At 36.9% G+C, this 13,719-nt stretch overlaps 1 protein-coding gene across 5 annotated transcripts in view; it reads left to right on the top strand.

Moving 5' to 3' along the window:
• ATF6 (activating transcription factor 6) overlaps positions 1-13,719 on the top strand; it is a 215,404-nt gene that overhangs the window by 34,783 nt on the left and 166,902 nt on the right. For all 5 annotated transcript variants that reach the window (XM_046681639.1, XM_046681640.1, XM_046681638.1 and 2 more), the window contains 2 exons: positions 8,005-8,190; positions 9,102-9,193. In XM_046681639.1, coding sequence (XP_046537595.1) covers positions 8,005-8,190; positions 9,102-9,193 — 278 coding nt within the window. The remainder of the gene's footprint in view (positions 1-8,004; positions 8,191-9,101; positions 9,194-13,719) is intronic.

The following is a 13,719-nucleotide window of genomic DNA, read 5'->3' as shown; positions in this document are numbered from 1 at the left end:
CGTCCCACATAGCACAACCAGAAGGACCTACAACTAGAATATACAACTATGTACTGGGGGCTTTGGGGAGAAAAAGAAGGAAAAAAAGATCGGCAACAGATGTTAGCTCAGGTGCCAATCTTTAAAAATAAAAAGAAACTCCATAACATCAGCAGTTGTTCCTCATTCCCCACTCTCCTCAGCCTCTGACAACCACTAATGTACTTTCTGTCTGTGTGGAATTGCCTGTTCTGGGCATTTCATGTCAATGGAATTATACACGATATGGCCTTTTATGTATGAGTTTTTTCCTTAGCATAATGTTTTTCAAGGTCCATTCATGTTGTAGCATGTGTCAGTACTTAGTCATTTTTACGGTCAAATAATATTCCATCATTTCGACATACCACATTTTGGATTATCCATTCATCAGTTGATGGACATTTGGGTGATTTCTACTTTTTGGTTCTTATGAATAATGCTGCTTTGGACATTCATGTACAAGTTCTCATAGTCTTTTTAAAACCATTTTTAATATATAAAGAGTATTTACAAATCAATGATAAAAATGCAAGTTAACCTAACAATCAAATGGATAAAATATGTGAATAGATAATTTGCAAAGGAGAGTGGCAAATTTTTTCAACAAAAGTATCAATGGCTATATATTCTTGAAGGAGTATGCCCTCCGAAAGATTACTTTTACAAATATGTGAAAGAATGTTAATTGTTAACAGAAGAGAACTTTTGACTGGTTTAGGTAGTTAAAAATGATATTCAAGGATTAAAAGTGTTATGGGTAAAATTTTCTGTGACTCTTAACCCTCCCTGATTATGAGTTCTAAAAGAAAGTATCCTTATGTCTTTCTTTTAACTCCCTAGTGTTATGTGTGTACTGCAACCCTGTGTGTACATGTGTATTAGACTTTGTATATGGTAATAATTTCAAATTTTAAAAAGTTGCAAAAATAAAAATAGTACAAAGAACACCCACATACCTTTACCCAGATTCACATGTTGTAAACATTTGCTTTATTAGGTCTGTCTTTCTGTCTGTCTGCCTGTCTATCCGTCCACACATATACACGTACAGTTTTTTCTGAGCTGTTTTAGAGTAAGTTACATACCTCATAGTCTTTACCCCTCAATGTTTCAGTGTGTGTTTCCTCAGAGGAGGAATGTTCTCTTACACACCCACAGTGCAGTTACCAACTTCATAAATTTCCATTTGTAAAATACTTTCATGAACTGTCCATATTATAATTTTGTCAGTTGACCTAATAATATTTTTTATTGGATTTTTTTACCTTCCAATACAGGATCCAGTCTAGGGCCAGATTCTGCATTTAGTTGTTATGTCTCTTTAGCTTCTTTTAATCTGGAACATTTCCGCAGTCTTTGTCTTTTTGACACTTTTGAAGAATTCGGCTCTTTTCTAATATAGTTTTGATAAGTACTTCACACTTGTATTGGATTATAAATTATTTATTTTCACATAGTCCTGTTTGATTCAATCAAAATCCGTGCAAAGTGGGCATGATTTATTCCCATTTTACCACTGAAGGAATCAATTGGTTAAATGTTTTGGCTAAGATGGCTAATATTGATAAAGCGCTATGTGCCAGGCACTTTTCTAAGTGCATAACTTGCACATACGCACTTTAAACCTCCTGATGGCCCTTTGAGGGGAGTGAGAGTCCTGAAGAAAACAGAGTAAGGAACAGACTGAGGGATCTTGGAGGAGTGTGAATTAGATTTTTAATCTTAGGCTCCATTTTTCTGCTTCTACAGTGATTAAATGAGATTTCCAGATCTTGTCTGTTTTTGTTTTTGTTTTTGTTTTTTAAAATTTGCAATCTGTGAAAATAGGAGCTGGAATGAGGGCAGATATTTTCAGTATTGCTTTAGTTGCACAGTTTATCTGAGCAGCTGTGAGGCACGTTGTTGATGGGATTAAGAATTTTTGCCTCCTCACTCAGTTTATTCATAGCTGTAGGATATTTCTTTTTACTAAAACTTAGATGTGTATGGTACATTATAGTTTACAAAGAACCTTCATGTCCGTTACTCATTTGTCCTCACCCCGATCCTTTGACCTGCATGACTGAGTTGGGATTCAAGCCTAGACCTGCCCTCAGTCCAGTGCTGCTGTCAGTACTCTGTGCTCTGTTAGCGGGGCTCTACTTTCAAGGCAGCCCTGATGCAGTGCAAACTGCAGGTTACGTATATCTTAAATGTACTGCTCCCTTTTTTCTCCCTCTACAGATGTATTCTCTTCATTTTCAAACATTTTGAGCAGGCAGTTTTAGGTCTTGAGAGACAAAGATTGATGTTTTTTGAACAATTCAGTGGTATCACATAAAACTTAGAGCATCCATATTCATGATACAGTAGTCATTGTTGTGCTGCGTGGTAATTAAGTGTACATGTTTAGCTTCAGTACTAGAACCATTTTGGTTCTGGATTGGACGAGACCTTTAGAGGATTAGTTGGGGTGGCTTTAAACTCTATTCACAGCCCACAGAAAGAAATGGATTTTACATCTCTCTCAACACGCACAGTCTAATGAAACAAGAGATAAGCTCTTACTACATATAAAGCATTCTGTTTTCTTTTATTCTATCCTATGCTTTTTTGTCAGTTTTTTAAGGCTGTTGTGATCTACTAAATTTGTTGTACTACCTGATATTGGGTTATAATAGTTTGAAAAACACTATTCTGGCCTAACTCCCTCTTTATTTGTTTATTTATTTATTTGTTGAGGAAGGTTAACCCTGAGCTAACATCTGCCACTAATCCTCCTCTTTTTGCTGAGGAAGACTGGCCCGGAGCTAAGATCCATGCCCATCTTCCTCTACTTTATATGTGGGATGCCTGCACAGCGTGGCTTGACAAGCAGTGTGTGAGTCTGCACCTGGGATTTGAACCAGTGAATCCCGGGCCACCAAAGCAAAACAAGTGAACTTAATGGCTGCGCCACTGAGCCAGCCCCCTAACTCTCTCTTTTTACTAGTGTGTAAATAGACCCTGGGAGAAGAAGTGATTTTTCTAAGATCTTCCAATTAATTCATTGCAGTGCTGGGACAAGAATTAAGGACACCTGACTTCCACTGTTGTCGTTTAATGACTTAAATTACTGTTACTTTTTTTTTTTGAATTTTCCCTTTTTATCCCCAAAGCCCCCCAGTACATAGTTGTGTATTTTTAGTTATTGGTCCTTCTAGTTGTGGCATGTGGGATGCCACCTCAGCATGGCCTGATGAGCATTGCCATGTCCGTGCCCAGGATTTGAACCGGTGAAACCCTGGGCCGCTGAAGCAGAGCACGCGAACTTAACCACTGGGCCACGGGGCCAGCCCCCAAATTACTGTTACTTTTATACAGCTACACCAGGTGTTTCTAGGGACATATGAAGCAGAGGAGTCGTTAAATGAAGGCACAGGAAACTGCTCTGAGGATCTGTTGAAGATCCCATGCACAGGACTCCGGTGCCTCCATTCTTCAGGAGGCTGGGCCCACATTGTGGCTTTCCTAAGGGCATCGGGTGGATGCTCCTGCCTTTATCTGCCAGTTGTTCTTTCTCTTCACTCAAAGATGAAATTGCAGAGGGCAGACTGGAGCTACAGTCTAGCAGGGATTTTGCCTATTATCCTTTCTTACTCTGGAAATCATGCTACATGTCGGAAGGCATTCTTCATTCCATAAAAAAAAAAAAGAATTTGCAGGGTGAAGATTCTTTCTTTCCCTCTGTCAGTTAAATGGCTCAAGTTGCCAGAAATGAAGCATCTTTGTTTAATTTTTGGTTAGTATAAACTGGTTATACCACACACACAGAACTTGATAGAAAGCGTAAAATAAAATTTTGGCTTTCTGTCATGAGATTTTAGAAGAGTAGAGTTAGTATAAGTCAAAATTTTCCCTTTTTCTGCTTTAAACAATTTTATGAGGAAAAAGGAATATTCTTAAGGGAAATAAAATATTTATTCATTTGAATATTTAAGATAAGGTTGCTACAAATTAAATTTGCCAATAATTTTAGCTGTACACGTTTTTTAGAATGTATTTATAAATATATTTAATATGCAATAATGCGTTACGTAAATTAGAAGAAATGTGTAAGAAAATTTACTTCTTTTGCTTTTGTATCAATTTCAAATAGACAAAATTTATTTCTTTTTTATTTAATTGGAAAAAGTTTTTGTCTGCTATAATGAAGAGGTTAGTCAGTGACAGTTTCTGCTTTAGTTCAGTTTTAAAGGAAAAGATGCAGCCAAATGAGAATGAGAACTGAAGAAAAGTGTGTAGTAAGCCAGCGATTCACCCATAGGTTATCAACACTTGATCTGGGTTGAGTTTGTGTGAGATATTGGAATGTATTTCTTAGCGTTAAAATATCCTATTTTAGTATCTTTAATTTATAGCCATTCAGGACTTTGAAGCTCATTTCTTAGCAACGTCACAGAATCAAGGGTCTAAATAAGTCTATTTTATTTGTAAAAAGAACATAATATCTTATAGTGTTTATCAGTCAGTAACTTTTAAAATTAAAAAACAAAATACAAACAGGCTAGGAATTTTGACTCTTAAATTGATCCAACCTTCAAAAAGTACTTGTCCATTTGTGAAAGTTCTCCTTTTACATGAATTTCTTGTAGTCCAATAAATGTTTAATTATGAAACACCATATTTTATAGTTTAGTGGCACTAAAGGGTGAATATTTTGCAGTTGTGGAATTGTCTCTTTCTTCTTTTTTCTTTTTCCAAAGCACAACACTTGATAGGAGAGTTGTCTGAGGGCGGCATGATCAGAAGCAGGGACTGGCCAGCTGTTCATGCATTTCATCTCAGTCATGTTAATTCATATGATATGCTCATAGGGGAGATATGTCAATTGATTAATGGGCCAAAGTGTTGATGTTATGTTTTTAGACTGCCAGCAGAGGAGATTCAGCTTCCAGACACAAGCATTCCATAGGCCTTTGTTTTCAAACAGGCATGTAATTAAAACAACTACACAATTCACTGAGGTTAGAGTGCCATGTTGTGATGCAGGACTTCCTATTTGGTATTTAAAAGCAGTGTGGAGCTGTTGTGTAAGTAGCACTGGGCTTGGAGTCACCTGTCCTAAGTTCTAGCCTTGGCTCTTCTGTTCTCTTTAACAGTGGATCAAATGGCGAGGCTTGTTTTAAAGAACTTGAAAACTATAATAATTTCAACAAGAGGAGATTTATTACATACATTATGGAGCATCAAAGATAATTGAAAAACTATGCTGCCATTCTCATTGCATGCCAAAGATGATCATGATACTTTGTGCAAAACTCAGTTTACAAAACGGTCATTACAGTGTAATCCTTTTTTTCTTGTAAAATGTACCCCCACCAAAAAAACAGACACTACAGTGTGTGTGTGTGTGTGTGTGTGTGTGTGTGTGTGTGTGTGTGTGTGTGTATGTATGTTTAGTATGAAAATAATAATTTTTTTTCCTAGGAAATACAGAATAATTTAAATATTATATATTCGGATAGCTGAAGATAGCTTGCTGAGATGTAAAGTTGGAAATCTGTGTTTGGTGATTCCTGTGGGTTTTATTTATTTTTACTGTCTTTATCCTTTGCAGTTATTGGTAGTATTGAGTATTTACTTTATTTTCAGAACTATTATATTGTATCTTTTTCTAGGGGAAGAAATGAATATTTGGCTACAGGTGGTTTTCATTCTTTTAGCATGAGGCATGTGCATTGACAGCCTTTGGAACTTTAATGCTTTATAATATGCAGGTGCTTTTATTGTTTATAGAAACCCCTAATCCTTGTTTGAAATGTATTAAGTGGTATGCCATCTGTAAACCCCCCAAATTCCATAGATTAATTAGCCTTTAAAGTAAGGTTGCCTTTTATCTAACTTTTAGTATAAACTCTTCCATCTGGGAACCTTCTTTTTTATGTGCTTGTTCAGTGTTCTGTGTACTGCAGCACTCTAGTATTAAGGATTATGGACACTGGCCTTCTCAGTAACAGTGAAGATCACTAAGAATAACAAAGATTGAATAAAGTGGCATTGTCCAGAGAATAGTTTGAAATTGGTGAATGGTCAGTCCATCATGCCTGTGCCACTGCTCTGTGTGTAACACGTAGCGTTACTGAAGAGTGGGATAGTTATTCCACAGGGAAATTTCATAGATGATGGTTGTGTAAGTTAGCATTCTTGTGACATTTCAGTTAATAAAGGAAAAAAAAAAGGGAAAACACCTTTTTTTGACATCTCATATAATAATGTTTCTTCTCCTTGTGGGTTTTGATTGAAAGGTGGTTGACAGTGTTGGGTGTTGAGAGATCCCTTGGTTGGCTTTGGTATTCCTCTGTTTCTAGGAAATGTAGTATAGGGCGGGAATTGTGGTGTTATTTTAAAAGAAATCACTATTAAATTATTTAATTTTATTTACTGGTCTTGGTGAGTTATTGAACACCCTACAGTTAAGTATTTGTTTTTAAAGTCTGTTACAAAACATATAGAGGTCAGTAATTCAATCATTTGTGTACTTACAATAATCAGTTTAATATTATTTGGTGCTTTTTATGGACTTAATTTTGCTACATCACCCTCTCCCGCAAATAAATTAGACTAACGCTGTAACAAATAGGTTTCATAACTTAGTTTAGAAAACATGACAAAAATAATTTTGCCTAGTAAGTTTTGATTATGGTAGATATTATGGGTAGTAGTAAACAAAAAGTAGTGTTACGTGGTTTTTGCTTCCAAGGTAGAAAGTCTAGGGGGAGAGATAGAGTTAACATTCATGAAACAATTGACACCATTAGAGTGTTCAGGTGTATCTTCCAAATTGTAACAGCGTAAGAAATTCAGAGAAAATAAAAACTCTGAGGAGTTTAGCCTAATTAGAGTTTGGAGGGTCCTTAGAATTAGGTTAGTGGAAGAGGCAGCGTTCCAAATTGGAATAAACAGTATGAATAAAGGAATAAGTTAGGCATGTGTGGAGATACAGAGTAGCCTTAAATGATGAGATTGGAGGGTGGTGTTTGAATAGCTGTGGGCTTAGGGCAGAAGGTACAGTTAAGTAGGGGTGGTCACGTTATGGAAGGCCTTGAAAGCAAAAGTGGACAGCTAGGATGCATGACTAGCTTGTTTTTGCAATAGAGTAGCAAGATAAAAACGTTTTTTGGGGAGGAAGTTTTCTTAGAAATGGTAGACGGGAAGAGATTGAAAACAATTGAAATAGGAGACTATTGCAGTAGTCTAGGGATGAGTTAACGAGTGCCTTTGTTAGGAGAGTGGCAATGTGAGTAGAGAGAGGAATAACTGTGAGACACACTTGCACTGGTCATTAACATAGCCTCTACACATAAAATGTAGTGAGTAAATGAGAGGTTGAGAAAGGGAGTAAATAAGGGAATGAAAGAAAAATAAGTTAAAGGTCACTTCTCTCATTAAGGTAAATGTCCTGAGAGATACCACTGATAGAAGATGATAGATAAAAATAAATCCAAGTAGAGGGAGATGGTAAGTTCAGTTTGTAGATACTGAATTTAAAGTGCTGGTGACTCGACAAGTAGTATTGGCCTTCTAAGTAATTGGATATATGGTCCTGGAAAATAGTTAATTAATTGAAGGCCTAAGATGTAGATTAAAGGTGTATGTATAATACATACATACGTATGTACGTAAAGGCACCTTCTGAGAGAGTTTCTAAAGGGAAACTTGGAAAATCAGTAAAGAAGGCTTTGTATGTACGTAAAGGCACCTTCTGAGAGAGTTTCTAAAGGGAAACTTGGAAAATCAGTAAAGAAGGCTTAGAAGACACCAGAAGAAATCATGTAACATTTAGGTTTTAGAAAGTCATGTTTAACCGTTTGATTTCAGTTTGCTTAGTTTGAGTAATGTTGTTTTAAAACAACCAGTATCCTGTGCTTTGAACAATTTGTTTAAAAATAACTGTAAAAATTGGTGTATTCTAAAATCTCATTCTAAAATTAGAATATTCTCATTCATTGTAACTTTTCCTAGATTGCTGTGCTAAGGAGACAGCAACGCATGATAAAGAATCGAGAGTCGGCTTGTCAGTCCCGCAAGAAGAAGAAAGAATATATGCTGGGGTTAGAGGCAAGATTAAAGGCAGCCCTTTCAGAGAATGAGAAGCTGAAGAAAGAGAATGGATCACTGAAACGGCAGCTGGATGAAGTTGTATCAGAGGTGAGTGCTAGCGGTATAGCCGCAAGGAGATGGGTTAAAGTGTTCTTTTTTTCCTGATAAATCAATTGAGAAACTTACATTTTAAATTAAATTGTGTAAAATAATAGTACTAGGAAAAGGAGGGCGCAGTAAGCCCTAAAACATTTGCAGTTAGGATAAAGCATTGGAAAGAGGGCTTTTGAATTGTACCTCTCCATCTACGTACAAAGTTACCTATTTTCTTGGATTTCTCCTCCCTCAGTACCGTAGCACTCTCTTTTCTCACTAAATGAATCACATTGAGGCTCCTAAATAGTTCCACCAACTCTTCCCTTTTAGCAAAGAAAACAATACAAAATAAAAAAATTTTAACCTTTTCTGTGTCCACCTGATCTCCGTTATGTTTTTTACATTTTGTTGCCATGCTGGTCCTGATAAAGTTAATCTTCTCCTCAGTTCTGTTCATAAAATCTGATGCTTTCAGGATTTCCCACTGCAGTGCTGTCCTGAACCAAACAGATGCCTGTGCCCACTGTTTTTTCTATTTTGCCTCGAGCACATGGGAATATTCCATCATGTTACTGAAAGCAGTGGTTCAAGAGACAAACCGCAGAAGTATCTCAGAATTTTCTGAATATCCATAAAAAATGTAAAATTGTTGAGTTCGCTCCTTTTGGGTGAAGAAACAGCTGCAACAGAGTGGCTGCTGTGTTTCTTGGGCTACTCTCCTTTTCTCTCTGTTGGAAAAGGGAACTTGCAAGGCTCTGCTCTAGTCTCTTGGAAACTTCTATTTCCTCAGTTTTGAGTTTTGGGTTTTTTTTTTTAAGCTATTCATATAGCTGGTGAAGAAGAGAGTTCTTATCTTAGATGTTGCTTTTTTTTGTGAGATGGATCTGTAGTTTAATTGTGTTTAATATGGTCGTTTCCTTTAGAACCAGAGGCTTAAAGTTCCTAGCCCGAAGCGAAGAGCTATCTGTGTGATGATAGTATTGGCATTTATAATACTGAACTATGGACCTATGAGGTAAGTGTATAGATATTTGTTTTGGATACTAATGCTAAAAGTTTAAATTCTCGTTGTTTATTATTTTCAGCTCTAGTCATAAGCTAGAGAAATGGGTTTATTTTGTTTTTCTCAGAGACAAACAGGAAGAAGGAAGATTGGTTCCTCTTCCTTGTTCTTTACCTAGTTCTAACAGAAAGTTCATGTTTTTTAATGAAGGAAGCCTTAGATTATGGAACAGATCACTGGTGAAGCAGAATAATGAACTGATTAATTAAGACCATGGGCCTTGGAATCAGACTGCCTGGGTTCAAATCCTAGCTCCTCCACTTAGTAACTTTGTTGTCTGACGGCAATTAATCTCTCTGTGCCTCAGTTCCATACCTTTAAAGTGGGTGTTTATTTAATAATAATAATGATACCTACCTTAATACCACGATAACTTGAGCATCAGTGATCACAAGGCACTTGGGTGGCTTCCTCCCTGGCTAGAAAATAAACAGATAGTAATTCTCAGTTTCTGATTTAGTAGATTTGGAATGGGAATCAAGAATCTCAGTATTTTTAAACATTCCAGCTAATTCTGGTACAAGTTCTCAGCTAATCCAACTGGAGAAATGCTGCTTTTAGGTTGGAATAGAATACTAGAATGCAGAGGGATCTTAGGAATCATCTTTTTCAGATTCCCACCCACCATGGCACTTCACATGAACAAAGTCAACATCCTAGATGTTAGGGAGTCAAAGAGGAATTAGGGGCCATGCCTTCAAAGATCTCATGAACCAGCTGGGAGGAGAGACATGTAAAAGGATGACTACAGTATAATGTGATGAATGTCATAATAGCAGTATGAACAACGTACTAAAAGAGTGTAAATCAGTATGAATTCCTTGAGGAGAAGGTTCATGACATATTGATAGATGCTCAGAACATTTTTTGTTGAATGACAGAGTGATAAGGGAAATCCCCAAAGGAAAAGCTGAATCTTGAAGTGTGATAACAGTTTGCAAGATGGAAACTATTGGAAAGGCATGCCAGGCAGAGGGAACAGCGTGTTAAAGGGCACAATTGTGAAATGGCCTGACATTTTCAGGAAAGAGTGAAAAATTCAGTGTGTCTTGTACATGTGGGAGTGTGCACATCGAGGGACTGAATGATGCTGTTTTTCAAGTTAGCAAACGTAGAAAGGTGAATAGTTTCATGATGGAAGACAGTGGTTTATTATTAGTATGGGAAGTTTATGATACTGATTTGATATTGAGAATTACCATGATAGACAGACAGATAGACAGACAGACAGACAGTAGTGGAGTAGATGAGATTATCCAAGGAGAATAAGTAGAGGAAGAAGAGTAATAAGAATCTGAGGGAAAGCAGCATGAACAGTGGATAGACGGGAAAAGAAACTCAGAGTGAATAGAGTTAGGGACAAAACCTGAAGAAAATGGTTTTCTGAAGCCACTGGTGAAAAGAGTTTCAGAAGGGGCTTGGGCAGTGGTATCACATGCTGAGGGCTGAGGAGAGGCAGAAAGCTGAGATGAACATTGAATTTGGCGATTAGGTTAACAATAATTTCAGAAAGCAGATTTATTAGGAGTGGGAGTGAAATCTATATTGAAGTTAGTTGAGAACTGAAAGGAGTGATAAGTTGAATAATCTCTTTTTTATTAATAAAACTTTTTATTATGAAGATTTTCAAACATAAAAAAATTAGAGAAAATAGTATAATGAACCCCATTATACCTATCACCGAGCTTTAATAATTATCAACATTTTGCCGGTTTTGCTGAAAAGAGTTTAGGAAGTAGAGACAGTGAGTATGGACTATGCTTTTAAGAGCTTTGAGGCAGGGGCCGGCCTGGTGGCATAGCGGTAAGGTTTACACACTCCACTTTGGTGGCCCAGGGTTTGCGAGTTCGGATCCCACGTGTGGACCTACACATGGTTCATCAAGCCATGCTGTGGCTGCTTGCCACATACAAAATAGAGGAAAATTGGCACAGATGTTAGCTCAGCAACAATCTTCCTCAAGCAAAAAGAGGAAGATTGTCAACAGATGTTAGCTCAGTGCCAGACTTCCTCATCAAAAAAAAAAAAAAGAGCTTTGAGGTAAAAGGGAAAGAAGAAAATGAGAGGATTAAGTAGATTCTTTTTAGCATGTGGGAAACTTGAGAAGATGGTCATCTAGTTTTCGATTAAATCTTCAGTGAAATGTACTTCTGATAGTTCTTCATGTGCTTGAAGATAATTATATCTTCTTTTATTTTACTGTCTTTTTAGCCCTACCCTCAGGTGTAACATACCTGATTGTTTCACCTATTTGTCCTGTATATCAAACTTTCAAATCCCTTCATTGTCCTAGTACCTCTTCTGGACACTCATTCATTCATTCCTTCAAACTGAGCTGCTTCTGTGGTCTAGGCTTTGTGCTTGGCACCCTTTGTCAGTGTACATATTGGAATGTGGCATCCAGAGCTGAGCAAATCATTTCCTCAGGTGTGTTCTGACCTGTGTAGAAAATATAGGGAAACTCTTACTTCCTAAGAGCTCTCTTTTTCGTGCAGCCTCAGATTGTGTTACCTCTTTTTAGTAGATGTATTATTAACTAAAATCTCCATATCTTTTTCACACGTTTGATGGCCAAGCTAGGTCACTCCCATTTTATTTCTATGTAGTTGGTTTTCTAAAAAATAAAGTACAGATCTTGTATTCCACTTTTGTTATCATTTGGTATTAGCACAACTCTTCAGAGCATTTGATATCCTATCATGGAACCCCAAAGACCCGTCTACTTTTTAATTAGTATACTAAGACAGTTTAGTGGAAAGAGGACATAATTCTGAGTTGACCTATTTTTGAAAGTTCACACTATACTAGACATGTTAAATAGAAGATGCAGAAGAGATACCTGGAACAGCCTTCTGAATTATTAACAATTTTTTTTACTGCTTTCTTCATTATTTACTGTTGACGTTTTGCCCATATTCTTCATGTTAAAATTATTTTCTCATTTAATTTTTTTGTTCAAGGAATGGGACTTCTTTTATTCATTAAGAGCTATTTCTTGATTAATAAAGGAGAAAAGAAGCATGCTAATCAAAACTTTGTCCTCCTGAGTTATGAACTTGAATATAAATGAATTCCTTGAATAAATTGAATCAGATTACTGTGTAGTGAATACAGAGTCACCAACAACTGTCAGAATGAAGCATTTTATACTAGGACCCCCAGTGCCAGAGAGGGCTGCATGGATGTAGGCCATTTGGTAGAGCTGCTCCAGCTATACTCATGTCTTCCTTCAAGGTTTCTTTTATATAGTGACTTTTTCCACTGACTTCCCTCCATGACTTTTGTCCACAGCCCTTGAAGAAAATAGAGCCATAGTTACCTCTTTACTTATTTTTAATTACCAGAGTAATACATGACTATAAGTTCTTTGTAAAAATTTCAGAAAGTAAAGTAAAAAGTGAAAGTCTTCTAGTCCACCTTCCTCCCAACCACTTCCCTTCCCCCACCCTACTCTTCTCTTTATAAATAATTTTTTCCAGATTTCCAGATACATATTACTTTACTAATTCAATGAGAATATATTTATTGACTGTTTAGTGAATGCTTGGTATAATGCAAGACTAAGAATATAATAATGAGCAGAAACTAACGTAGGCCCTGCCCTCATGGAATTTACAGTCTATTGTAGGTGACAGGTACTAAGTCAATTACTCAGATAAATGCACAATTATAACCATATCAGATGCCACGAAGGAGAGGTACACAATATCACGAGACTGCATAGTAGGTTCGCTGGAGCTAGTTAGGGGATTAAGACAAAATCTCCCTGAGAAAGGGACGATTGTGTCAACATCTAAAAGAAGAAATTAGTTAAGATACAGGAAGAACATTTCATTGGGAGTCAACAGCATGTATAAATGTGTGTATACACGCATTTGTGTTTGTGTCTTTGTGTTTCTATGTATATAGTTTTTAAAACTTGGTTTTACATAAAAGGCATCATATACATATTATTCAGGAATGTATTTTCTCACTTTAAAATATGTCAGTACTCACTCTCTTATAATGGCTACATAGTTTTCTGTAATATGGATATGCTATAATTTAGCAGCTCTCAAACTTTAGGGTTGGGGAACGTTTTTTACCCTTAAAAGTTACTGAGGATCCCAAAGAGCTTTTGATTATATCTATTGATATTAATTATATTAGAGATTAAAACCAAGAGATATTTTAAAAATATTTATTCATTTAAAAATTATAATAAACCATTATATAAGATAAATAATATTTTTATAAAAAGTAATTTTCCACGTTGCCCGCCCCGTGGGACTAGGGATTGCCGGAGATCTCGGAGAGGACTGGGGCTAGGGGAAGTTTCAAAGGCCGGCTCTGCGACCCAGAGGGGAAGCCTCGGAGTTCTGCCTGGGCATCAGACAAGACTCTCTGTCTCCCATTAGCAGAAGGGCCACGCCCAGCATTCACGGCTCCGGGAGAGGCCCGGAGAGAATCCCAGAGGGCGGGGCGACCCCCAGCTGCCG

Source organism: Equus quagga, chromosome 13 (genome assembly GCF_021613505.1).
Source record: "Equus quagga isolate Etosha38 chromosome 13, UCLA_HA_Equagga_1.0, whole genome shotgun sequence".
Lineage (NCBI taxonomy): Eukaryota > Metazoa > Chordata > Mammalia > Perissodactyla > Equidae > Equus > Equus quagga.
This window is presented reverse-complemented; position numbering and strand designations above follow the sequence as displayed.